At 51.8% G+C, this 25375-nt stretch overlaps 3 protein-coding genes across 3 annotated transcripts; 1 reads left to right on the top strand and 2 right to left on the bottom strand.

Annotated features, from left to right (window-relative positions):
* Positions 1-708: 708 nt before the first annotated feature.
* DRG2 (developmentally regulated GTP binding protein 2) lies at positions 709-10494 on the bottom strand. Its single transcript, XM_050980237.1, has 13 exons — positions 10368-10494; positions 9084-9244; positions 8111-8200; positions 7019-7089; positions 6004-6093; positions 5589-5661; positions 5359-5449; positions 5084-5181; positions 4146-4222; positions 3392-3480; positions 2575-2633; positions 2109-2162; positions 709-2022 (listed from the first exon to the last, which is right to left on the bottom strand). The coding sequence occupies exons 1-13, from the start codon at positions 10429-10431 to the stop codon at positions 1936-1938; spliced, it is 1104 nt and encodes a 367-aa protein (XP_050836194.1). The 5' UTR covers positions 10432-10494; the 3' UTR covers positions 709-1935.
* Positions 10495-11159: 665 nt separating this feature from the next.
* On the bottom strand, positions 11160-19414 carry GID4 (GID complex subunit 4 homolog). Its single transcript, XM_030229918.2, has 6 exons — positions 19061-19414; positions 17759-17818; positions 16899-17006; positions 16033-16134; positions 14932-15062; positions 11160-13752 (listed from the first exon to the last, which is right to left on the bottom strand). The coding sequence occupies exons 1-6, from the start codon at positions 19412-19414 to the stop codon at positions 13689-13691; spliced, it is 819 nt and encodes a 272-aa protein (XP_030085778.2). The 3' UTR covers positions 11160-13688.
* Positions 19415-19530: 116 nt separating this feature from the next.
* Positions 19531-25325, top strand: ATPAF2 (ATP synthase mitochondrial F1 complex assembly factor 2). The gene is made up of 8 exons (XM_009091777.4): positions 19531-19763; positions 20950-20994; positions 21344-21489; positions 21915-22012; positions 22908-22988; positions 23122-23234; positions 23997-24112; positions 24722-25325. The coding sequence occupies exons 1-8, from the start codon at positions 19619-19621 to the stop codon at positions 24857-24859; spliced, it is 882 nt and encodes a 293-aa protein (XP_009090025.2). The 5' UTR covers positions 19531-19618; the 3' UTR covers positions 24860-25325.
* Positions 25326-25375: the final 50 nt, after the last annotated feature.

The following is a 25375-nucleotide window of genomic DNA, read 5'->3' as shown; positions in this document are numbered from 1 at the left end:
TTCCTAAATGAAGCTAATTAGGCAGAAGGGGTTTTAACAATGATATGCCAGAATCAATTTGAAACCCACACTGAGGTAGCAGCAGCTATTCAAGGACAGGTTTTAGCAGGTAACACTGTGCATCTCAGCCTCACACCAAGCACCCCCTGGCTCCCAGCACTACCTGGGCTGAGCATGAAGCCCTGTCAGCAGTTCTGGTTGCTCGGCTCCGTGCCAAGGCTTGGCAGGCTGCAGGATTTGGATGGAAAAGTCAGAAACTCAGGGACAAAACAAAACCAAAATTAGTCTTTGTAAGGGCAACACTGCCTGTGTGACCTTCACGGGAAATGGGAAGGGTGAGTTAATGTGCTGGAACAGCATCCCACCCAGCTCACACCGGGCAGGGCCAGCTTTCCACTGCCAGGCAGGGATAATGGGGATCATTTGGAGCTCGTTCTCCACTCGCTGCCTGCTGCCTCCACGGTCAGGATTTCCTCTGCACTCCAGCTGTGAACAAAGCCAGGAACAGGGAAGGGAACTTACAGAGTTCAAAGTCACCTTCTTAGCTTGGGCACTGTGTATAGTATCTGTTTATCTCCCATCACCAGTCTCTTGCAGCCACTTCACCTTCCACTGCCCCCTAAATCTCCCGTGACAGCATCCAGGATTCCTCAGGTGGCCATAGGTAAAAAAGAGATTTAGGAAACAAACCAAGCCATCTACCCACCATTCACATGAAATAACAACTTTTTATTTTCTCAAATAAAATAATCCTTCCATTTCTGCTCAATCAGGTTGTGAGGGGTGGGGAGGAGCAGGGAGGAGGGGAGGAACCCTGCTCAGACAGGTGTCACACCTGTCCTCACAGTTCTGCATCCACATCAGACCCAACCCTTTTCCAATGAAAGAAAATAAAAGCTATTGGCAGCTCTCGATCCCAGAAGGCAAGAGCTGTCCTCTATCAGGCACTCTGAATTGTTTAGCAACAGTATTCAATGGAAAAGCATGATTACAAAAATCCCAGATTTCTGATGAACAATATCCAGACAAGCAATGTTTAACAGGGCTGGGGTAAAACTCACAGCATGGGGTGGTACCTTGAGCTCCAAAGAGCTGCAACTGGAATTTAGGGACATGGTTGATGAGACCTCCACCTTGGGGACTGATGGGCAGCACAACTCCTGCCCAACAAAGGAGGAAGCTCCCAAGGCAGCTCCTCAATGAGTGAGATGCCAGAAGCGAATCCTCACCCCAGACTACAGCTCTTGGATCATACCCCACTGCAGTCTGGCCAGGCTAATTAACCATTACCAGTTTAATTTCTCATCTTTCAGTACCAGGATGTCCTACAAACCCCACTGCAAGGCTATGGAGAGGCACAGAATGCCAGATTTTAATGTTAATTGAGGTGGGACTATTAAAAATTGGGGTTGTCTCAGCTGCAGAGACATGTCCAGCGAGCAGGGGAGGGAGAACTCTGGTTCTGCTTCAGATCAATGCTTAAATTAAGTGAATGGATAAGCAGCAAAGCATCAGCAATGTTCTGTCAGCCCAAAGCACAGGGCCAGATTTTTACACACATACCCAAACACTTCCCACTGGGAATGCACATGGATTCATGTGCAAACCCCACAAGGGGCAGGACGCTGCTGGCTGTGGAACTGTGCCCTGGAAGAACTGGCTCCCTTTAAATTTTTAAGAAACATCACTTGGCCTGAAATGCTGCCAGATGGAAACCCATCTTCCCTATCCCCACCTGCAAGCACAGTAGCCTCATTTTCTGCCTTCCTCTAAGAGAAGGAGCTTCACAGAAGCTTTCTTGGCTCTGGAACATATCTCCCTTTTTCCTTTCTTTTTTTTTTTCTTTTTTTCTTTTTTTTTTTTGGTGTGTTTTGTTTTGTTTTTACATGGTCAGTTCCAATTGCAGTGATTAAAGGCAAGGCCAGGCACCAGCAGTTACTTCTTTACAATCTGAATGACATCTTCATGCTCCATCATGTGGGTTAAGCCCACTCTTTGAGGGCTGTACTTTGTGCTTGTCCCCTTTGAAGCAAAAAAGGGGGAGAAGGGTTAGAAGACCATTCCGAGACACCTGAAGACAGGGATTCCAGCTGCTCTCCAACACTTACCCACACCAAGGCATATTTGAACTGGCTGGCTAATGATCTGTGAATCCGATGGCACTGCAAGACAGACAGGCAGAAGTTGAAATATTTACATTTACCACTTTGCAAACAACTTTTTCAATACCCAGGGATTAAAAGAAACTCAAGCCTATGCCAGAATTTACAATAAAGACTTTAAGAGATGGTTAAAAGCAGTTGAAACCATACAAAACAGACACAGGAATCACCAGCCCACACAAAGCCCCATTCCATTGTTTCCATGAGCTTTTTCACTGGGCTGCATTAAATAATTACTGTTTAAACCTTTTACAGCAGCTGTGAAAGAAACCTGAGGCAGATAAAAGGCAACAAAAGGAGAAGCACAACCAAACACTGACACGTCCTGAGCTTTATGGAGCACAAATCACAGCAGGTCCAGGAGGAACTGCCTTCTGCACACAGGGAAATGTAAAAGATGCAGAAAAATTACCACATGTTCCACAGAGGCCCCTTTCCGTAGAATAATGGCATCTGTAAAGTCTGGTCTCTCTGTGGAGAAGCAGAAGGGGGGGAAAAAGCATTGGATTTCTATCAAGTGTGTTCTAAAATGCTGACACCATCTCACATCACCTTGTGCTTACTACTCCCAAATCCCTCCTTCCTGCTCCCAGACAGAACAGGGATCCAGTAGCTAAAAGCATCAAATCAGCTCTCCAGCATCCACAAGTGCCATTACCCACTCCACACAGTCAGCAGCTTCCTCACAACCCACCTGAAATGACTCCATCCCAAACCCTTGACTTAAGAGAAACAAAACCACCCAAGCCAAAACACACCTGCTTAAGGAAAAACCAAAATCCCCAAGATTTCAGAACTTAACAAGCTCAGAAAATTCCTGTATCTCCTCACATCCACCCAAGTTCAGCTGCTCACAACCAAACAGAGCAAGTTATAGATGTGCCTTCATCACTGGGAGAAGCTGCAAGTGGGTTATAAAGCAAAAGGAGGATCAAAGGCACCTCCAAAGGCATGAGAATCACCAAATTTGTTGCAAGAATAGGAAACTTCTTCTGGGTTCATCACAGCGTGGATAACAAGGTAAAAGCTGTGAACTTGCACAGTTTATTGCCTTATATCCTGCAAAGACTTAGGAAAATTCAGCTCTTGTAAAATACAACAGGAAGGCCATGGTGGGATCCACACATGGCAGGAAGCATTTCCCAAGAGCTGAAAGATGATTAGGGTGTGTGTAATTCCAGCATTTCCAAGGCACCAGCCCTGCTGGCAGCCTGTCTGGGGTCACTTACGTCCCCGTTTCTTGGTGTAGATGCAAGTGAGTGCCAGGTACTCCCAGAGCTTCTCCAGCAAGTAGTCCAGGTTCAGCTTCATGCCACAGCTGCAAAAACACCAGGATCATCTGTTTACTGCTGCTGTGATTTAGGGATCCACAAGAAAAAGGTGAAATGTCTTTATTCAAGTGCTGGAGAACGAGGGGAAAGTGTTTAATGAGGCAAGGAAAGGAAAAACACAAGGTAAAATGATCTTAAACTGAAGGAGGGCAGGGTTAGATTAGATATTAGGAAGACATTCCCCACTAAAGGGATGGAGAACCACTGGAACAGGTTGTACAGAGAGTTTCAAGCTTCATCCCTGGAATTGTTCAAGGCTAGGCTGGATAGGGCCTGGAGCAAACTGATCTAGAGGAAGGTGTCCCTGCCCATGGCAGAGGGTGGAATGAGATAAGCTTTAGGGTCCCTTCCAACCCAACCCATTCCATGATTCCAGAAGGGTGAACAGCTTTGAAGCTGCAAAGCCCCAGCAGGATCTATCAGCACTTCCAAGGAAACAAGCCAGATTGTTTGACTCTGTCCTGCAGACAGCACAGAGAAGCCAAGCTGCCTGCCTCTCCAGGGGAAGGAAATCTGGGAAATGCTGCACAGCAACTGCTTCTCACCCCAGCAGCCCTGGAAGAAGTCCTTCCTGGGAGAAGCTGGAGAAAAGGGTGTGAAATTAATCCCATATCAAGCAAACCAGCAGAGAAGGCAACGTGACAGCTCCTACCTGATGACAACACTGTGGGGCCTCCGAGCAAGACGATCCACCTCCTCCATGGATATCTGGTCAATCTTGTTATAAACCTAAACCAAAGGGAAAACAACACAGCCCTTAGCAAAGCAATCCAGCAACATGTACAAAGAACAAGGTAGCTCCAGCACCTGAAACAGAAACGCAGATCCTGTCACAACATAAGCCAAGACTCTCAGTAAAACAAACTATTAAAATTCAGAAGCATGAATATAAATTTTGCCCTTTTAAAATTCTCCCTTTGGGATGACTTGGAACACGTTCTTTGATTTTATACAGACCCAGTGGCTAAAAACAGAGCCCTAAAGGGACCTCTGGCACACAAGGGACCAGACGTGAAAAGTTAAGCACAGAGCTGGCAGCAGGGGAGTCTGAGGCTCCCGACGTGGGAGCAAAGCACCAGGATTGGAAGCTCTGCTGCTCCAGGGCAGCACCAGCCACAAGAGGGCCCAGGAAACACACACAGCACGGCTGCACATCCAAAGCCTATAAAAAACTCCCTGTCGAGCTGTTTTCCACCTCTTAAACCCCAAATCATTACTGTTTTAGGAGCCAGAAACAAGGGCATGGAGTAATAGGACAAGAGGGAATGGCTTTAAATTGAGAGGGCAGGGTTAGATGGGATATTGGGAAAATATTCTTCCCTGTGAGAGCAGGGAAGCCCTGGCACAGGGTGCCCAGAGAAGCTGTGGCTGCCCCTGAATCCCTGGAAGTGTCCAAGGCCAGGTTGGATGGGGCTTGGAGCACCCTGGAATAGTGGAAAGTGTCCTTGTCATGGCAGGGGTGGAATGAGAGGAGCTTTAAGATCCCTTCACACCAAAACTGTTCCATGATTCTGTGAAGTTCTAACGTTTCCTTTGGCACAGAAAAGAGATGCTGGGTGTGACAGAGGCCAGGCTGCCCAGGATACTCACATAGAGGCATGGCATGTAGACCCTGTTTCCTACAATCACATCAATGAACTCATCAGGGGAACAATCCTCTCTGAACAGGACCTCAGCGTTGAAGATTTCTGAGGTGGACACTGTCAAGGCCCAAATTCCAGCACACCACACGGGCTGTGCTCCCTGGTAACAGCCTGCTGCCAACCAGCCAGCACCAAAGTGACACCAAGGCTGTCCCACAGCAGGAAGCACTTAAACCATGAGCTGCTGATGGCTTAGAGGTCTCCTAGTTTAGGAAAGGATACTGTATTCATGGAGGATGAGCTGAACCAGCTTCTCAGAGCACTGAGTCAAGGTGACAGTGGAGTTGAAGGAGATGCCTCCACCCTTCTTGGGCTGCAGGAGGCAAAAAAGCAATGTAAGAACATTCTGCAAATCCCACAGCCCCCTCAGCCTGTCCAGCACCAAGGACAGCACAGAGTGAGCTCAGCTTTGAGCAGACCAGCTGGGCCTGCAGGAGCTCAGGAAGCCTCACCTTGAAGTAGATATTTGGTTTGCTCTTGTTCAGCCGGATTCCTACAGATTCCAGTTCCTTCTCCAGCAAGGCCCTGCAGGGACACAGCACCTGTGAGGCTGAGCATGGCCAGGTGACACCCAGACTTTTCCCTTTTTGATTCTTGTGTTGATACAGCCCTGCCACAAGCCTAAACCCCCCCCCGAATGCAGGTCAGAGTCCGTGGTGGAAATCCAGGCTGACATTCCCATCTCTGACAGCTGTGCTGCAGGAATGACCCTCCAGCTGAGCACCCACTCCAGTCAGCAGAATGCTTCTCATGGGGATACAACCCCCATCTGGTACTCAGTAATTGAATTCCTCCTTCCCCAGGTGCTCTCCACAATTCCTCAGGGAGCTGGCACGTTTTCAAGCCCAGAGCCCAGCCCACACTCACCTCTGCACCTCGCCCTTGGTGGCATCCAGCATCATGATAACAACGTCTGCTGTCCTGGCCACAGCGATCACCTGCCGCCTCTGCCCTTCCCTGGGGACACAGGGGGAGATGCACATCAGCAAGAGGAACCAGCTGAGTTCTCTGACAGATAAGGGACTTCTGCCCTATGCAGCAGCTTGAAAGCAAGGAAAAACATCCTGCAGTGCTGTTCTGGCTGCAGTTAGCTGCTGGAAGCCCTGGCAGCAACTCCAGGCAGCGCAGAAAGCTCAGCAGAGAGGGGATCAGTGACAGAAGGTTCCTTAGGAATTCCAGACACTGTTCTAGTGACCCAAGGGAATGGCTGGAGATGTGTCAGGGAGGGTTAGGTTGGATATGAGGAAAAGGTTCTTCCCCCACAGGGTGCTTGGGCACAGCCCCAAGACTGCCAGAGCACCAGGAGTGTTTGGACAACACGAGACACAGGGTGGGATTGTTGGGGTGTCCTGTGCAGGGCCAGGAGTTGGACTGGATGATCCCTGTGGGTCCCTTCCCAGATGTTCCACGACTCCCTGATTTCCTAAGCTATTTTCAGACACAACCAGCCAATGAAGACAATGACAACACAGACAGATAAAGCCAACATCATCTCTTCCCAGAATCAGGAGTCATGGGAGGACTGGCAGGAACTCAGGGAATTACTCAAACAAGGTTAGCGTTTAGCTGTAACTCTCCCTCCGCCTCTCCAGCATCTTTCTATAGATTTCCTCAGTACCAGAAAACAGATGAGCCACTTAACACTCAGGCAAGGATGTGAGAAGTGACTGGCTTGCTTTGGCTCCCACCTCCAGAAAACCATCTTTGTGCTACATATAGACCCTTCTGTGGGCTCAGGGACGGGAATCGTGCCTCACATAGGATCAAGGACTCAAAAATCTGGAAAGACAATGCAGGACCTCTCAGCCCAGGAAACCTGTGTGTATCTGAGACACCCAGGGACACTACTGAGGGCAAATCCCTCCTGCACATGAACACAGACATGAGCCAACCTTGTGCTGCTCCTTCGATGATTCCAGGCAGATCCAGCAGCTGAATATTGGCTCCTTTGTACTGAAAGAGAAATGGAAGGATGCAAAGTTGAAAGCTTCCTGCAGGGCACCTGAGCTGCCCCAAAAGCCCCAAATCCATGCTGGGGGTCCACATCCTGTGGGGAGTGGAATTGGATGGAACTGGCAGGCCAGGGGAACTCTGCACAAAGTTCATGGCTCTATCCTGAGGCAAATTCCAGAGCTGTGGGCTGTGCTCAGCAGCACACACAGCTTGCATTAGATCCTGACCCCCTAAAGCATCCTGTGACTGCAGCTGGACAAAGCACCAGGAAAAAAGCACAGCAGTCACACACTCCCAAGTTCAGGGAATGGAAAGGAAAAACAATCCTTCTTTGATTGGTCTAATGAGAAAACTCAGTAATGAACAAGTGCCACATCTCTTACTGTGACAGATCAAACTATTCAGGGGTGCTGCAGGTAAAAAAAACCCAGGACACACTCATTCCTAGGATTTGCAAGGGATTGGCTCTCCAGCTGTTGTTGCAGCTCACAGCTCTGCTTGAATGTGTTACATTAAACTCCTTTTCCCACTAATACACTTACTTTCATTATTTAACTCCCCTTCCATCCTGACCCAGATTTCCTCATTACTCTTGGACACTTCAGTTTGATGCCCTTTATCATTTACTTTACTGATGGATGCTGAGGTCACCACTAATAAAACCCCTCAAGGACAGCAAGAGCTGCATTTTGTTTTGAAAGTGATCACAGCACAGATTGACTCTGTAAAGCTTCATTAAAAACAAATCTGTCAAGGTTTGCAGCCAGCTGGTCACTGGCACTGACAGTGTTATACAGAATTCAGTTGAGAATTGTGGTATTGCTCTGGTCAGTCCAAGAGCAGCACAAAAATCCTGCTCAGGCAGCCAGTCCTGGACAGCTCAGGGAAGTGCTGCATCAGCACTGAAAAGTTTAAAGCAACACTCAGCTTTGGAGACCTTTGGATGCGTGTGCTCCTTAGTGGCAACACAAGTGTGTCTGGTGCAAACACATCTACAGGGCTGGAGGAGAATCCTGCTCACCTCTATGACTCCTGGGATGCAGGTCAGCGTGGTGAACTCGTAGGACGCGGCTTCGCTGGCAGTCGAGGTCATTAAACTCAGAAACGTGGACTGAAAGGCAAGAGACCAGCATCAGCAGGCAGGAAAAGGAGAAGGTTCAGCAAAACAAGCAACACCAAAGTGCTCCTCAGGCTGTGGAAGCTGTGCTGTGGCTGTTCCAGCCACAGGGACTGAGGTGGTGACACTGGCATGGAACTGAAGTAAATCAGTTTTTTCCTTTCCTCAGCACTGCTGGAGCTGGGCAAGAACAACTTTCAGGCAACACCAAGTTCCACAGGGCAGAGCACACAATATGAAGGAGTGTTTCCCCATCTCCAACATTCAGCTAGATCACAGAATCATGGAATGGTTTGGGTTGGAAGTGACCTCAAAGCCCATCTCATTCCACCCCTGCCATGGCAGGAACACCTCCCACTATCCCAGGGTGCTCCAAGCCCCATCCAACCTGGCCTTGGACACTTCCAGGGATCCAGAGGCAGCCACAGCTTCTCTGGGCAGCTGTGCCAGGGCCTGCCCACCCTCATGGGGAAGAATTCCTTCCATATATCTCACTTCTTTCCCCCTCCTTCAGTGTGAACCCATTCCTTTTCCTTCCACTACAGTTCCTGATAATCCCCTTCCAGCTCCCTTGCAGCCTTTTCAGGTACTGTGAGGCTCCACACAACCTTCTCTTCTCCAGCCCCAACTCTCTCAGCCTGTCTCCATTCTCCAGCCCTCTCTCCAACAGTCCCACATCCTCCTCATGCTGGAGACACCAGAACCATGCACAGGACTCCAGGTGGGATCCCACCAGAGGAGCTTTAAGGTGCCAACCCAAACCATTCCATGTTTGTGATCCCAAACCTGCTCTGCACCCCTGCAATCCCCAGTGAGCTGGAGACACAGGGAGCACAAGCCCTGACTGACCCACCAGAAAGCACAAGCCCTGACTGACCTTCCCCACAGAAGGAAATCCAATCAGTGCCACCCGGGCATCTCCTGATTTCATCACATCGAAGCCCTCGCCCTTGGCAGCCGGGGATTTGGAAGGTTCCAGCAGCTGAGCTCTGTATTTTGCAAGCTTTGCCTTCAGCAGGCCCAGGTGGTACTCAGTGGCTGCAATGACACAAACCCAACAGCTGGTTGGCAGAAAGTTGCTGGTGATTCACTTCTGGGAGTGAGAACCTTTCTAAAAAGGAAACGCTGATGGATCTTGGTCAGTATCTCAAGCAGTGCCAGGCACAGAGCTGCTCCCAGCTGCTCCATCACCAGCCCTGGGCACTGAGAGCAAACCTTCCAGGGACCTGCACAGAGTCAGAGTGGAGGGAAACAGCCAAAAAATTCCTGAGTTAAAGGGGCAAGGCAGAGGGAGAGCAGGTGCAGGAATGGAGCCAGTTCAGGAGAGAGAGGTCACAGGGGGAGCAGCCCCTCTTGGAAACAGCCCCTCCTTACACCTGCTCACATTCAGCACTCCAAAATGACCAGATTCTTTTCCCCTCCTCTTGTCAACTTTTAAAGACACATTTAACCCAGAGCTCACATGTGTGAAATTACATTACTGCCTTATTCTTAGCAAAACACTTGAATCTACACTTGAACCAGAAAAAAACAGGAAGGTGGTTATCTCACTTTATAACAGGTAAGGGCATGAAACCAGGAGCTTACAGGTTTATTTCTATTATTTACACAGCCCCCAGCCCCAGCAGCAGCTCTGGCAGAGCCCACGGGGAGCCGCCAGACCATTTAAACACCAGGAGCCTCCTCCTGTGCCAGCAGGATTTGAGATGTCCCCCCCTCCCAGCTCCGGGGGGCTGCGGCTGCAGCACAGGGCAGGAAAGAGAGCAGCCCCCGCCCTCTCACACACCCCAACCCCAGCCCCAGGGCTCACTCTGCTCCCCACCTTGCCCCAGCTCCCAGCACCCCCGACCCACCCCAAAGAACCCCCCAATTTCACAACCCCCCCATCCTGCCTCCCCCGTACCCCTGACCGGCATCTCTCTCCACAGAGCCCTTCCCAGACCCCACAGCCCCGAGCCCCCACAGTCCCCAGACTCTCTGCCAGCCCCCATAGCTCACAGCCCCCCGACCCCCAGACTCCCCACAGCCCCCGGTCCCCTCTTCCCTCTCAGCCCCCCCATAACTCACAGACCACCTGCGCCCCCCACAGCCCCCCAGAACGCCCAGCCCACCAGCCCGCCCGCTGTCCTCGGGTCCCTCAGCCCCCGGCCGCCCTCCGCACCTTTGTTCTTCTGCGTGCGGGCGATCTCCTTCTCGATCTCCGAGATCTTCTCTAGGATGCCCATGGCGGGCCCCGCTCCGCGCCCGCCGGAAGCGCTGCCGGCCCGGCCCGTCCGTCCCCGTCACGCGTCCGGGCCGCGCCGCACTGAGAGCTCCGGCCGCGCCCCGAGCCCCGCACCCTGCGTTCCGCCCGCCGCCACCGCAGGGGCGCCGGGAGGGTCCCCAGGGAGGTGACCCCGGTGGGGGAGAGAGCGGCGGGGACAAGAGGCTGCAGAGGGACAGGCTCAAAGGGACAGGTCTCAGAAAGCAGGGGAGCCCCTCAGCGGGACTGCCGCCTCCTGCTCCTCTAATTAAGGCTGGATCCTGAAAGGAGCGCGGAGCCGGCGGGGATGGGGCTCTTCTCCCAGGCAGCGACAGGACATGAGGGAACAGCCTCAAGGGCCAGGGGAGGCTCAGGCTGGGCAGCAGGAGGAATTTCTTCTCCAAAAGGGTGATTAGATATTGGAACAGACTGTGCAGGGAGGTTGGTGGAGTCCCCATCCCTGGAGACGTTCAGGGAAAGACTGGATGTGACACTCAGTGCCACCAAGTGAAAAGGCGGGGATGGGTCACAGGCTGGACTCGATGCTCTCAGGGGTCTTGTCCAGCGTTAATGGTTCTGAGAGTCTGTGAATTAAAGCCATCAGAAGCTGCTGGGATTCCTGGAGAAGCCCTCAAGGAAGGAGATGAAGCACAGCAATCCCCTGGAAGCAGGAAGTGCTGTGGTGGACAAACACACACGGACACAGACCCCTTCAACAGAATTTGTGTTTAATTTGGACGTTGATCGCTCCACAAAACTCCTCCTCGGCCCCCACACGGACACCCTGCTGCAGCCAGAGTGGTTCAAGAGATACCACATCCTCTCCCAAGCCCAAACACCCCATCTCTCACCTCTGTCCCCCAAATCCTCCCCTGGGCCATTCTCTCTCACCACATCACGACGTACAGAACATCTCCCCTCAACTCACACAGGTCAAAGAAAAGGAAAATCCAAAGCAAAGGCCTTTGAGGAGGGAAAATCCACACACCAACAGCCCCTGCAAAGCCCTCAGTTCCACAACCTGCTCTGCACCTGCCACACATCATATCCAGACAGCTCTGGATCTAAGCTGAAATTCCCTTCAGGATGGTGGGAAGAAGGCAGGCACAGAGCAGGATGTTCCTTCCACACCCTTCTCACAACATATCAAGTCTTAAAAAAAAAACCCAACTTCACTGGTTTAGGGATAGTTACATGTGTTAAACATCCCCAGGACCATCCTAACTCAGCTTCTGCCAACGAATAGGGTTAATTCAACTAAACCTTATCAGAAATCCAAGTGTCCCTCTGGCACTGACAGCCTGGGGAGCCCAGGGACACCGGTGCTGCCACCAGCATTTCACAGACAGCTCCAGAGGGCTGGGAAGAGCCATTGGAGCTGGATCCCTGCACTCACACAGCACCCGAGAAGGAGGTTTCACCCCCACACTTGGTCACAGTGGAGCAGCACCACCAGTTTTCACCTCTAAAAACCAGGACATCTCCCAGCACCACCTGTGAGGAAACCCCTCTCCTCCAAAAGGGCTGAATTTCTCCAAGAGGAGCAAATCAAAACGGGAACACACTTCCCAAGCGCTCTGCTCACAGCCCCAAATCACCTCAATGCTGTCCCTGCACATCCTCCAGCAACAGCCAAGGCACCAGCACCCAGTCCCTGGGAAGGGCCAGGTCTCTCCCTCCTCCCCAGGCACCTCTGTCCATCCATGTGTGTGCCAGGGAGAAGGGCTGATCCACGGAGGGCAGCACGCGCGAGGCGGGCAAATTCCGCATCATCTCCCAAGACCAAGCACTCCAAACCCCAACTTGGAATAGAGGAAAGGGCTCTCCAAGCCCTGAATCCTTCCTCAGTAAGGCTTAAACAAGCAATAAGTGCTGCCAAAAGGGAAATTAGTTAAAAAGAAGCAAAATCCAAAGCACCTCGCGCCAGCTTCAATCCCCTCTCCCAGGTGGAAAATCCATCCTCAGCACCAGCCGTACCACACGTCTGCCTGGAGGAAGCTGGGCTTTAAAACAGCCAGAAAAAAAGCAAACTAAACTCTCACAAAGCCCCACAGGTGGGGCTGACAAGGTAAAAACACAACTGAGGCCAAGTTTTAAAGTGTCTTTAAAAAAACCACCCCACACGCAGGCTTTGGCACAGGAGCCTTAAGTTATGTCACTTGGAACATTCAGAGCCAGAGGGAGCTACTGAGAAGGGTTGTTTTTTAAACTTTTTTCTTGTTTTTCCTTGTAAAAAGGTGTCAAGCAGTGGTGGTGAAGCATGAAGGGGGAGTACAAACGTTGAGCAGTCCCAGGGTGACGCTGCTCAGCGTTTGTGCTCGGGTTATGTTCCCAAAGCTTAGCTGGATACAGACACAGATATAAAAACACAGACATTCCTGGTTTTCAATGTGAAAACAGTAACATGGAATCCAGTACTTGTGCATTTGCCATAGGGTCCTTTGGAAAAGGAACCATAAAAATAGATTTTTTTTAATAAAAGTTTTTTTTTTGTCTTTTTTTTTTAAACTTTTTTTTTTTTTACCCTTAACTTAAGTAAAGAGCAAATATACACCTACAAGCAGAGTTCAGATCCACTTTACTGAGAGCCTGGAAGTCCGTACATCAAATTAATTCCCAATGGTGTATCCAGACACAGGAACGGCTCCCAGCTCCAAAGGGCTGGCATTCCTGAAAGATCTGCAGCTCCAGCTAACCTTGTTAGCCAGCAAAGCCTCACTCCAGCCTTACCTCAGCCAACACTCCCCAACAGACTCCACAGCTGAGCCTCACACCCAGGACGCGGCTCTGAGAGCATCAGAGCTGGAAATCTGGGCAAGAAACCTGAATCCTGGTGATTTCAACCCACATCAGGCTATAACAAGGAAAATATAAGCCTTGAGCTTACATTTCCTTATTATTTAGAGGCCAGAGCACTGATTCCAGCTACTGAGAAACAGCTTCCAGAGGAGAGCCGGGAGGAACTTCAGTGACAGAGAAACGAGCTGTGCAACAAGAAAGTGCATTAAAGTAGCTTAAAACCAGAGTAAAGATCAAATGGCCACTCGACAGGAGGGAGAATCAAGCTCCAGCAGCTCCTCGGGCTGGGTGAGTTAACATCCAGGCTTTCTTTCTCTCTCTCTCGAGTCCAAGGGCAGGAGAGAAGCGTGCATTCCCGTGCTCCCACAGGGACACAGTTCTCCTGGCAGGCCATGCTCTCCTGCCCCGTTGCTTCTGGGCGTTTTCAGACGTGGACAGCTGTCATCGGAACTCGTAGATAGGAGCACTGTGCTCGGGAACGTGCGTTAAATTCAGTGACTGATACCTGCCACAGAAGGGAGACAGGGAGGAGAGGATTACACAGAGCTCCTGCTGGGAAGCCACAGAGCACACACTCACCTGCCTGCTCTTCTCTCCCCCTTTACAGTCCCAGGATGTTCAGGCATCCAACACCCACTTCCCACAGCCCAAAATCCTGGCAGGACTCAGCATTGTTCCTCAACTCCCTGACAGGAGGGTGCAGCCAGGTGGGGGTCAGGCTCGTTTCCCACAAAACTAGTGATAGGACCAGGGGAAACAGCCTCAAGTTGTGCCAGGAGAGGTTCAGGTTGGATTTGAGGAAAAAATTCCTCACCGAAAAAGTGGTTTAGACCTGGAATGGCCTGCCCAGGGAAGTGGTGGAGTTACCATCCCTGGAAGTGTTCAGAAATCAGACACTCCATTTAGGGTTTAGTGGGAATGGTGGTATTCGGTCAAAGGCTCGACTTGATGATTTTGGAGGTTTTTTCCAATCTTAATGATCCTGAAATTCCCACTCTGGTCCCTCTGAGCCACCTGCAGCAAGGCAGCATTCCTGGTGGGCTGACTGTGGTGGTTTTTTGGACTCCCTTTGAAGTTCAACAACTTTCAAGTTCAAACAGAGTTTGCTACAAGTGCAAATTACACATGAGTCTTTCAAAGCTCAGCCAGAGGGAATGTGTCTGAAAGCCTCCTGGTTCCTTCCCTCCCCCTGAGAGCTTCCAGCCATCCACCTGCTGCTCATGACAAAGATGCAAGGGAAAAGAGCTCTCCACAGCTACTTGTCTCCAACAAAAAACCCACCAATTAGCTTTGACTGTTCTCTTGTCTTAACAGCAACACCCCAAGGACCTCAGAATACAAAACATTGGCCTGACAAGATTTCTGCCTGAAGGGAGCAACTGCCAAGCTGTTCCTCAGGAGAGCTCAGTTCTCTCTCAAAGCACTTCTCCAGACCCTGTATCATCTTCCCTCTTCTATCCTGCCATCCCAAATTTCCTCCTCTTTTCCATAAGGGCAGTACTTTATACCACCCCAATGGACTACACTAGGGAGCTCAGGCCAGCCATGGCCCACACCCCTCCCTTCAGCCCCAAGGTCCAACCACCAGCCTGAGTCTCCTGCCTGGATACTCCCAAGGTTGTGGACAAGCAGGAGAGGAGTCACAGCTTGGTTTGAGTCTTCAGGAGGCAGGAAACTTCCTTACCATTCTGAACTCCTATGGTAGTAATAGCCCTCTATAGATGCTGCTGACTTCTGGAAGCAGATGTAATAGAAACCAGCAAAGGAAGCACCACTGATGTCCTTGATGGTGTGATCTGGGACTAGGAACTGCTCCTGCATTCAAAACACAGGCTGCATCTTAAAATGCTGATCAAATACAGACCCATCCCACCCCAACCTGCACTCCCAAACCAAATATTGGCACCCACTAACATGAAGACATTGCTGGCTGAGCACTCCCTGCACTCTCAGCAGCCCAGAGCAGAGATCAGTGTCCCTTCACACTGCCCTGCAGGGACCTCACAGGGAAGCAGATAACTGAGAACAGAATGAGTTTTAAGAGTGCAAGAGATCAGTTTCAACACCTGTCCCCTGCAAACCAGAAGCCCATTGCAAAACTTGAGAGTCAGAGCCTGAGAATGAAGAGAAGGCTCCAGAGTTCTCACTGCAGCTTTTCCACACTTATGGGAGAGCTGGAGAGGAACTTTGCTAAAGACATGGAGTGACAGGAAGAGAGGGAATGGCTTCCCATTGCTAGAGGGAGGATTAGATGGGACATTGGGACAACTTTTTTCCCTGTGAAGGTGGGGAGGTCCTGGCACTGGGTGCCCAGAGAAGCTGTGGGTGCTCCTGGATCCCTGGAAGTGTCCAAGGACAAGGCTTGGAACAGTGGGAGGTGTCTCTGCCCTTGGCAGGAGGGTGGAACAAGATGAGCTTTAAGGTTCCTTCCAACCCAAACCAGTCTAGGGTGACTCTGATGATCCCAGCTAAAGAGCAGAGCTGCAGAGTGGCCAGGCTGCATCAAACACAGGCCCCACACAGGGACTGGAGACAGCAATTCTCTCATGCTCTGCAGCATCACCAAGCAAGATTTTCCTGTTGTGTTTTTAGCCATGACTGCAGCCCTTAAGGACACAATTAGCTGGCTAGACACGAGTCATACTGGAACTTGCAAGTACAGTGGGTTTTGGGGTTGGCAGGGCAAGATCTTTCATTAAACCATCATAGCTGGAGAAGCTGTGACACCTCAAGTCTCTGTCAGTGCCTTGCAAGCAGCTCAGCAGAGGAGACAGGCAGGGTTTACCTTCCATCTCATGAAGACATAGTCCCCATTTTTTAGATCTTCATAATCAAAGTCATCAGAGTTAAATGTTTTTGCATACTGGTAAAAAGCCTGGAACTTTCCCTGAAACAAAAAAAGAAAAGAAAAAAACCAAACCAGGATGGTTATTCCAGGAATAGAACTTCTAGTACCAGCTGCTGTTTAGGAGGGAAATCTACTGACACTCACAGCAACATCCAGCCTGGCTGGAGGAGCTCTTGCACTTCCACAGGAAGATATTTTGATAGAAATACAACAAACATCAAAACTTGGCAAACAACAGTAAAGGTCAATGGCAGGGGGCTGATCAGGTGGCTGCTGTGGCCTTAACACACAGCAGCAGGTACACCCTGCCCTGAGCAAGGACACAGGTACCAACTACCCTACCTGTGCTCATGGGATCCCTTTCCCTGTCTCCTTATTTTTGGAGATTTATTGCAAAATGGAATGGAGTGTGTGCTCTTAGAGGATCAAAAGATGGGGATTGGTCCTGCTCCCTTCCCACCCTGTGGCCAAAAGGTGGAAAATAAGACATCCCCTCCCTCACGACAGATGACAGCTTGCTGAAGAGACCTCTATTTGCAAAGATCCCAATGGGAGAAGGAGGGAGACAGCAAAAATGAGAGGTGTTGTAGTGCGTTTTTATGTAACCTTATTTTCCCCAAATGGTTTACCCCAGACTATTCCCTCCCTCTACCTGTGTAATCCCTCTCCTTTGCCAGGATAATCCCCAAATCCCAGCACAGAGAGGTCTCCAGGCCTTTCTGCCAGCTCTTGCATGGGCACACAGTGCACCTCTCTCCCAAAGCAGCAGCCCAGCCCCACCCCCTGCCCCCAGATTTACCTACCCAGTGTTTACGGTCCACGTCCTCGTCGGCATCCCACTTGCGCGTTAGGAACGGGTGTTTCTTACTGATTATCTCGCCTTCGAAGAACGTGGTGAGGGTTGGGTACTCCTGGCAGAGGGGAGACAAAGGTGGGCTCACAATTGTCACCTACAGACACAAACCCAACAGCAGACAAAGCTCCATGCACTCAGCAAGAAAAGCATCTCCCAGGGAGAGGTCCGGGCACTCTGAGGCTGCTGCTCCTGCCCCTCATCCTGCCCCACACCTCTCCAAGGCTGACCCTTCCACTCTCTTTTTCCAGCCTCTCTCCTCACTTTATGAAGCCAGGAACCAGGTCAGAGCTGGGATGTGGGGAAGGATTTGGAGCACAAGCAGCTGAGGGGGCTATAGTGGCTCAGTGACCCTAACTCTCCAAACTCCCTGACAGAAGGGTGCAGCCAGGTGGGGTCAGGCTCTGCTCCCAGGGAACAAGGGACAGGACAAGAAAAACACCCTCAAATTGCACCAAGGGAGGTTTTAGATTGGATATTAGGAACAATTTAAAAGAATGGTTAAAGGTTGGAACAGGCTGCCCAGGGAAGTGGTGGACCTGGCTGTGTCCTGGGTCAGAGGTTGGACTCAAAGATTTTAGAGGGCTTTTCCAACTTTAAGTTTTTCCATGGAGCTCCCAGCTGGATGGTCACCTGTGACATTTACAGCCAGCACCATTCCCCAGCTGATACCCTGTGATCAAATCTACAACATCCAATCTCTCCACTTCCTATTTCTGGCAGCAGCTTCTCCCACCCCACCAGGAAAGAAAAAAAACAACAAAACCTTTACACAGCCCCTCTTTGTGGTGCTGCACAGTTAACACTCACCTCTGTAAGGCCTTTAATCTTCAAGTATCCACAGAGATAGGAGTTTTCCATATCCACATGCTGGAAAAGAGTGCAAAGTCCAACCATAAAAACAGGCATGAAGGTGCATGCTGGATCCAAAGCAGTTTCTAACCCTTCCAAGGATAACTTCAGCTCCAGCTGGTACCCACTGCCCAATAGTCACACTGCCAGCCCTTTTCCATGATGGAAATCACCTGGAAAGATCATTTGCAGGTGCCCAGCTCAGCTCTGGCAGCCTCCACATCCCAGGCCTGCTCACAAAGCAACACCCTCTGCCCAGAACTCTCCAACAGGAAGCAAATCCCCTTTCCAGCCGGAAGGGATCTGACTCACAGTGTTCTCCAAGAAAAAGCATCCCTGGAAGAATCACCCACACCCTCAGAATTTTGCAGGAGGCCTTTCTCCTAAATCTAAAGCTTTTATGCCACCTGCATTTTGACTTATCAGGCTCATCTGCTGAGTTATCAGGCTCATTTTGAGTTATCAGGCTCATCTCTCTGCTTGTGCTGTGCAGAAACTAGGCAAGGATTTGCCTGCTCCTTTAAAAGCAGGGATTTTCCAAGGGATTTTTTCTTTTCCCTGACATCTCCAGATCCGCTTTCAAAACACGCAGTGAGTTATTCAGGGAAGTGCAAACCTCCACCTGTGAGAAGATGGATCTTCTCCACCTGTGATCAAAAGACTGCAACGTTTCCCTGTGCTCAGCACAGGGAGAGCAGGCAGCCCCCTCTCCTCAGCTGACACATGCAAAACAGCCACGTTTTAGGCACAAAAGCAGTGTTTTTTAAAAAAAAAACCAAAGCCAGCTCCTGCGAGGTGGCAGCGTGCAGTGGAGCTGAGCAGCCATGGGATGTCCCCACCACAACAAATCCCACCAGGAACATGGAGAACTGAACATAAAAATACTCCGCCGGCTTGGAATCATCACAGAACCACTGAGGTTGGAAAAGAGCTGAGATCATCCAGCCCATCCTGTGACTGATTCACCACCGTGTCAACCAGACCAGAGCACCGAGTGCCACGTCCAGTCTTTCCTTAAACACCTCCAGGGATGGTGACTCCACCACCTCCCTAGGCAGTCCGTTCCAATGTTTAATGACCTTTTCCGTGAAGAAATTCCTCCTCGTACCGAGGGGTAGGGTGATGCGGGTGCTGTCGCAAGGGGCCGGCAGGACGGGAACGGCCACCGCGGCCTGAGGCGACCGGCTCCCCTGTTCCCTTAAGGCCGCGGTGGCCCTTCCCGCCCCGCCAGGGCTCAGCTGGCCCCGCCACCCCCCTCACCTGCATGACGACCTCCACCTCGTAGGCGTTGCCTTTGCTGCGCTGCTGCCCGCGGAACTTGGCCCCGCTGTAGAGAAGCGAAGTGGCCACTCCAGGCTGCGCCGTGTTGATGGGGGGCGGCGGCACTAGGCTGCTGGCGGCCGCACCGGTGGCAGGGGAGGAGGCCGAGCCCCCCGCCCCTCCAGCGCGGCGCCTCTCACTCCGAACCGGCATCTCGGGGGGGTCCCCGGGCGCCAGCGTGGCCGGGGCCGGGGTGCGGCCGGGGGACGCCGCCCGCTCCGCTTCGCTCCGCTCCCTCACGCCTCGGCCGCCGCTGGGTCGGGGCCTCCTGGCAGCGCCTCCGCGCGCTCCCATTGGCCCCCGCGCGCGTCCCTGAGGGGTGTCCCCTGGCTCTGATTGGCTGCGGGCACGACGCCGGGCGTTGATTGGTTGTGCCGCTTCCTGGCGCTGCTGGGAAATGTAGTTTTTTTTAATCCAGGCGGTGCGGATTGGTCGCGGCCTCCGGCAAGATGGCGGCGCCCAGCGAGCGGCGCTGAGCGCGGCCGGGACGAGGTTGCTATGTCGTCTGTCACGATGTGGCGCGGCTGTCGCCGGCTGTGGTGGGCCCACTCCCCGCCCACTCGGTTCCCCCGACCGCCTCCTGCAGATGCTCGGGGCGGCCCGGTGGGGTCATGCGGGCGCCGGGCCTATGCCCCGCCGGCAGGTGAGGGTGCACAGGGACGGCTCCAAGGCCGTTTGGGGAGGGGGATCCTTCCCTGGGGACCCAGGGGTCACCCGGGGCAGGGCTGGGACCGGCACGGCCTCGCGGGGACCGCTGAGCGGTGCCGGGGCTACCCCCTGTGCCGTTAATTATTTTTTTATTACCGTGCCTTGCCGTTAATGTGTGGGGCGGGCAGGGTTCGCTGGCTGCACGGCCGAGCCCTCGCCGAACCAGTTCGTTACACTTGTTTTTGTTGGGTTTTAGGGATTTTGAGGGAATGGGACTCAGATGAGGGGGTTCAGGTATGTCCTAGCCCATGGAGCCCATCCAGAGACTTTGCTGGAATCGTGTGGGTTTGAAACAGTAAAATTAATCTCATTTTGTCGGAGGTGAGGCTGCAGAGTCGGGGTGACTCATGACAAGGTTTTGGGAGTCACTGATGAGCCTCGGGGCTCCTCTAGGGTACACACACTTGAATATCTTTTTAGAACTGTGCCTGAGGCCCCAAAGCTCACAGGTCGCTGAACCTGAGAAAATCGTTCAATTTCCCCATCAGGAATGTGCTGTTTTTAGCCTGGAATTGCAGACCTGCAGCCTGACCTGTTTGCTGTGCCCTTCACGAGTCAGATTTATGGGTTTGGGATTTACAACCTGGTTGCTGTTGTCAAGGGAGTGCTCGTGGATTCTTCCTGCCTTGTGAGCCTTTGGAATGGGAGTAATCCTGCTCTCACAGTGTCAGGAGTGCTGATTGCAAAGGATACTGCTCCTAAAATGAGAGCTGAAGTTTCCTCAGGCTCACATTGAAGATGGGCAGGTATTTTCCTGAGCTGGATGGGATGTTTGGGGTGCAGTGTCCTTTGGGGATTAATTTGTCCAGTGTGACTGTAGTTGTAGAATCTGGAAAGGGTGACCCTGAAGCAGAACTCTTGAGGAGAGGTGGGCCTACTACACCCTGAGGCAGCTATACCCCCAGCCTGGCAGGAGTGCAGCTGCTTCTGTTTGCTCCCTGGTGCTTCCCTGCTGAGTGGAGCTCACTGCAGCTCACAGCTTGGAAACTGGATGAAGGGCTGGCTTTCTGTGGCCAGGCCACCTCTGTCTGTTCTGAGCTGTGATGGGGAGCAGGGGAAGGGGCTGAACAGTCTCTGTTTGCCCTCTGAATGTTCTCTTTGCCTTGTGTTTCTGTCCCCAGAGAGAAAAAGGTTCTACCAGAACGTGAGCATCTCACAGGGGGAAGGTGAGTGTAGCGGATGGGATGGGATGGGATGGGATGGGATGGGATGGGATGGGATGGGATGGGATGGGGGGGCTGATCCCTGGCAGAGGTGTCATCACCCCACACCACGTCAGCACCTGCAGCCCAGGCTGTGTCAGTGGCAGGTTTGTCACCAGCCCCCTCCTCATCCACAGCTGCATGGTGGGAAGCAGCTTCCAGGACCAAGTGTATCCAAGTGATAGTGGGAAACCTGAGTGTTCCTGGTCCCTGTCAGCTCCAGCTCTGAATCTGCTCTGGCTGTGGGGTTGTCTGTTGTTCCTTAGTGCCTGCTCCTCTTTGATTCCCCAGGATTTCTACTCTGATTCCCCAGGAGGCTTTGAAATAAACCTGGACCACCGAAAACTGAAAACACCTCAGGCCAAGCTCTTCACTGTCCCCAGCGAGGCCTTGGCCATTGCAGTGGCAACAGAATGGGATTCCCAGAAAGACACCATCAAGTTCTACACAATGCACCTGGTGAGCACAGCAGGGTGGAGTGCTGAGACCTCCAAATGCAGGGTGTGGAGGCAGCAGGCTGTCCTGCTTCTAATGAGCAGAAGGTTAGGACTTCCTCTGGGCTGGCCAGGTGCCTGTCTAGAGGGAATCTGTGTCACTAGGGGAACTTGAGAAGGGGCTGGACAGTGTTATTGGGAATAGTGTGGGGCAGGAGGAAACTGAGCTCTGGAGCAATCCATGGCACTTTTCCCTGCTGCTTAATGAGCTGTTTCCAGGGATGCTGAAACATTTGAGAGGATACCTATTACATTAGCCATTTTGTGGCCCTGCACTCCTCAGTTGTTCATCTGCCACAAATCCCTCTGATTCTTCTTGGCATTGTACCATGGAAGCTGCTGCTTTTTCAAGCCTGGAATAACAGCAGTTTCAACTGCTTTTATCCCCAGACCACTCTGTGCAACACGGCGCTGGACAATCCCACGCAGAGAAACAAAACGCAGCTGATCCGAGCAGCTGTGAAGTTCCTGGAGACAGACACAGTCTGGTATGAGATGGGGACCCAGCTGGAGCTTGGAAAGAGGGTTGGGTAAAGTGAGGGAAGACGTCTGCACTCACCCAGTCATGGCATGGCTCTGATCTGTGCTGGGTTTTGCCTGAGGGTTTGAATTAGTTTAGATCAGTCCTGCATGTGCAAACCTGGTTGGAGTCTGTGCTCCCAAAGAAGGAGCATTGGATTTGGACCCCTGTTGAACTCTGTTTTGGACACCTCCCTGCTGGGCAAGGGTGAGAGCAGTGGGAAATGAAGATCTTGGAGAAAAGAAAACATCTTTGTAAGGCCTGTGGGGATCTGTCAGCCAGTCCCTGGTATTCCTGTGCCAGTACAGATAGCTCAGACTACATGTGCCATTCCCAAAATGCCCTTCATTCCTTAAAGTCCCTGTGAGCTGTAGGATCAAGCCTGTTCATGCCCAGGCTCCTGTCCCAGCCTCCACTGGCAGCTGCACAGTTCCTGTGGAGAGAAAGGAACAGGCTTCCCCCACTTGCCCTTGTGGCTTTGGTCAGACTGGGGAGCAGGGAATGCTGAGCTGAGCCACTGGGCAAGGAGAAGCAGGAGTGGCCCCACAGAGGGTTGCAGTGGGGTTTGTACCCTCCTCTAACTGCTGAATCTCACTTCAGCCTGTGGCTTGGGGTTGCCTGCAGTTTTTAGTTGGCTGGTTCACTGCTCTGTTTTGTAGTAAGACAGAATTGTCCTTCCTGGAATAACAAAAAGCATTGAATTGAGGGAAGAGTCGGGGGATTGTTCCTTGTCACTGCTGCCTGGGTGGACAGCAGGTCCCTGTTCCACTTGCTGTGGGTCTGGTGGGGTCAGTGTCCTTCCCAGAGGTGTGTCCCAGCCTGGGAGTGACCATCCAGTGTGGTTTTGTTCTGTCATGTCCCAGCTATCGTGTGGAGGAGCCTCCAGCCTTGGCAGAACTACAGAAGAATGAATGGGATCCCGTGGTCGCCTGGGCTGAGAAAAGGTGAGAGCTCAAAGGATTCCTGGCTGCTTAAGGCCCTGCCCTGCTGAGCCCAGGAGCTCTGGTGCTTAGAAGTGCCAGGGCCACAAGCTCCATGAGCCCTGGGCTTTGCTGAGGGTTTGGGTGATCATTCCAGGTACAACGTGACAATTGGCTCCTCGACCAGCATCCTGGGGCCAAACATTCCAGCCAGCACCAAGGAGACCTTTGTCAGCCATCTGGCATCCTACAACATGTGGGCCCTGCAAGGTGAGCAGGGCTGGGCCAGTGGGGAGGAGGTGGTTCCTCTCCACAGGGCAGGAGAGTGACTGCAATGTGTTTCTTCTCCTGCTCCAAGTGTGGAGGTTTATGTTTTAAATCTGCAGGCCAGGCCCTGACCTGCTTTTGTCACAGGCAGGGATTCTCTTCAGTGCCACTGGTGTTCAGGATCTGACTGTGCTGTCCCATGAGCTGCTTGCTCCACCTTAGCACAAATAACTTCTTTAATGCCAAACCTTCTAATGATTTAATCCCTAGGTCCGTCGTTACCAGGAAAAGAAATCAGGCTTACTACTTCAAAGTGCCCACACTGTGCACTGTCCTCACTTTTTTATCCTTATATCCCACTTAATCTTGCCTGAATCATCTGAATGACACCAAAAGATAAAGAAATGAAGGGAGGTTTGCTTTGCTCCAGACCTGAATGAGCAGCAGGCAGTGAAACCCACAAAAGACACAGAATGCTCGAGCCTGGATGGATATCTCTTCCCTTTGCACAGGGAAAGGTTGTGGCAGAATAAAAGGAGGTGGTGTCCAGGGCAGGGCCTTTGTCACTGCAGTGGCAGGGCCAGCACAATGCTCTGTGCCTGCTGTTAACCACAGATCTGAGTGCCCTGGTGCAGGTGGGAGGACCACTGGCCCTCCCCGAGGGGTACCACAGCCTGCCTGTCTCTTCAGAGTGTTTGAAGATGCTGCTGTAATGCTGCAGAAAACAGCCATGAATCTTGTTTGGTTTGGGTTATTCCCTTCCAGGTATAGAATTTGTAATCACCCAGCTGAAATCGCTGATTCTGTCCATGAGCCTGATTGACAGGCACATTACAGTAGAGAAAGCTGTGCTTCTGTCTCGCCTGGAGGAAGAATACCAGGTAAATTATGTTACAAAACAGCCCTATAATTCAAATAGCAATAATCTCAGCATGACAAATGCATCCCCCACCACAAATAACTGGCAGGGGAAGTGCCTGCTATAGCAGGAGACGTTCCACTCCACCAATCTCTGTGTCTGAGAGCGTTTGGAGCGTGCTGCTGCAGAGCAGCACCACGGGCACACCAGCCCAGAGTGCTCCCAGGGCTGCCAGTTTCTTTTCACAGAGCCCAGATGGCTGCTTTTCTCCCTCTCTAATCTGAAGTGCAAAGTTGTGGCTGACTTCTCCTGCTGAGGGTTATCCAGCCTGGAGGCTTTGGTAGACACCAAGATATCAAGTTTGCTGGAAATTAGCTTGGTGTGAAGCTCTCCTTGTCCCAAAAGTGGCTGAAGTTGGGAATCTTTTCATCCTCCTCTTAAGAGGCTTTGCCTCAGACCCCAGTACAGATGAAGCACATCCTGATCTTAAGATATCCCTGCCTCAGCAGTCAAGGATCATCTCAGTTCCTGGGGCGGGGGGGGGGGTTACCTATGCTTCACAAACATGAGAAGGGAAGCTCAGAGTTGCTGAGGTGCTTTGAGGATAATCCATGTTTCTCCTCTCCTTCAGATTCGGCGCTGGGGCAATGTGGAGTGGGCCCATGACTATGACCTGTGTGAGCTGCGTGCTCGCACAGCAGCTGGGACTCTCTTTGTTCACCTCTGCTCAGAGAGCTCAACTGTAAAACACAAGCTGTTGCAGGACTGAGGCAGCTGGGCAGGGCACAGAAAGAAAATGTCCAGCTGGGAATTGCTGGCCTGACCCAGTGGATGGTAGCTACCTTCTGCCATTCCACTTTTCCTGGGATCAGCTTCATGTGCTGTGGTTTTGTGGGCAACTCTTCAGTTGGATTGCCTGCTGCAGTGCAGCACACAAGGAGGAGAGGTCAAGGTGAGTTTCCTCTGAATCCCCAAGCCAGCAGCTCTGTCCTTTCTTGGTGTCTGTAACTCATCAGAGGAGCTCCTACGGAAGAAACAGCTTCCTGGGCAGGGCACGGCACAGACATACCCAGCATATGCCACATGTCTTCATAGCTGCCAGCTCCTGACACACACTTGTTATGGAAATCTGAAAACAGACTCCACTGCATCTGTTGTTCATCCCTCGGCGTGCCTGTCTGTAACACCAGGGTCTCTGTGTTCCATTAAAGACTCGCCCCTGTGAGGTACCAAAAGCTGCGTGTCTTTGTCTTAGCCACCAAACTGTGGGGTGGGTCCTGAGCTG

Source organism: Serinus canaria, chromosome 14, assembly GCF_022539315.1.
Source record: "Serinus canaria isolate serCan28SL12 chromosome 14, serCan2020, whole genome shotgun sequence".
NCBI lineage: Eukaryota > Metazoa > Chordata > Aves > Passeriformes > Fringillidae > Serinus > Serinus canaria.
Note: the sequence above shows the minus strand (reverse complement) of the source record. Positions and strands in the feature narration are given on the sequence as shown.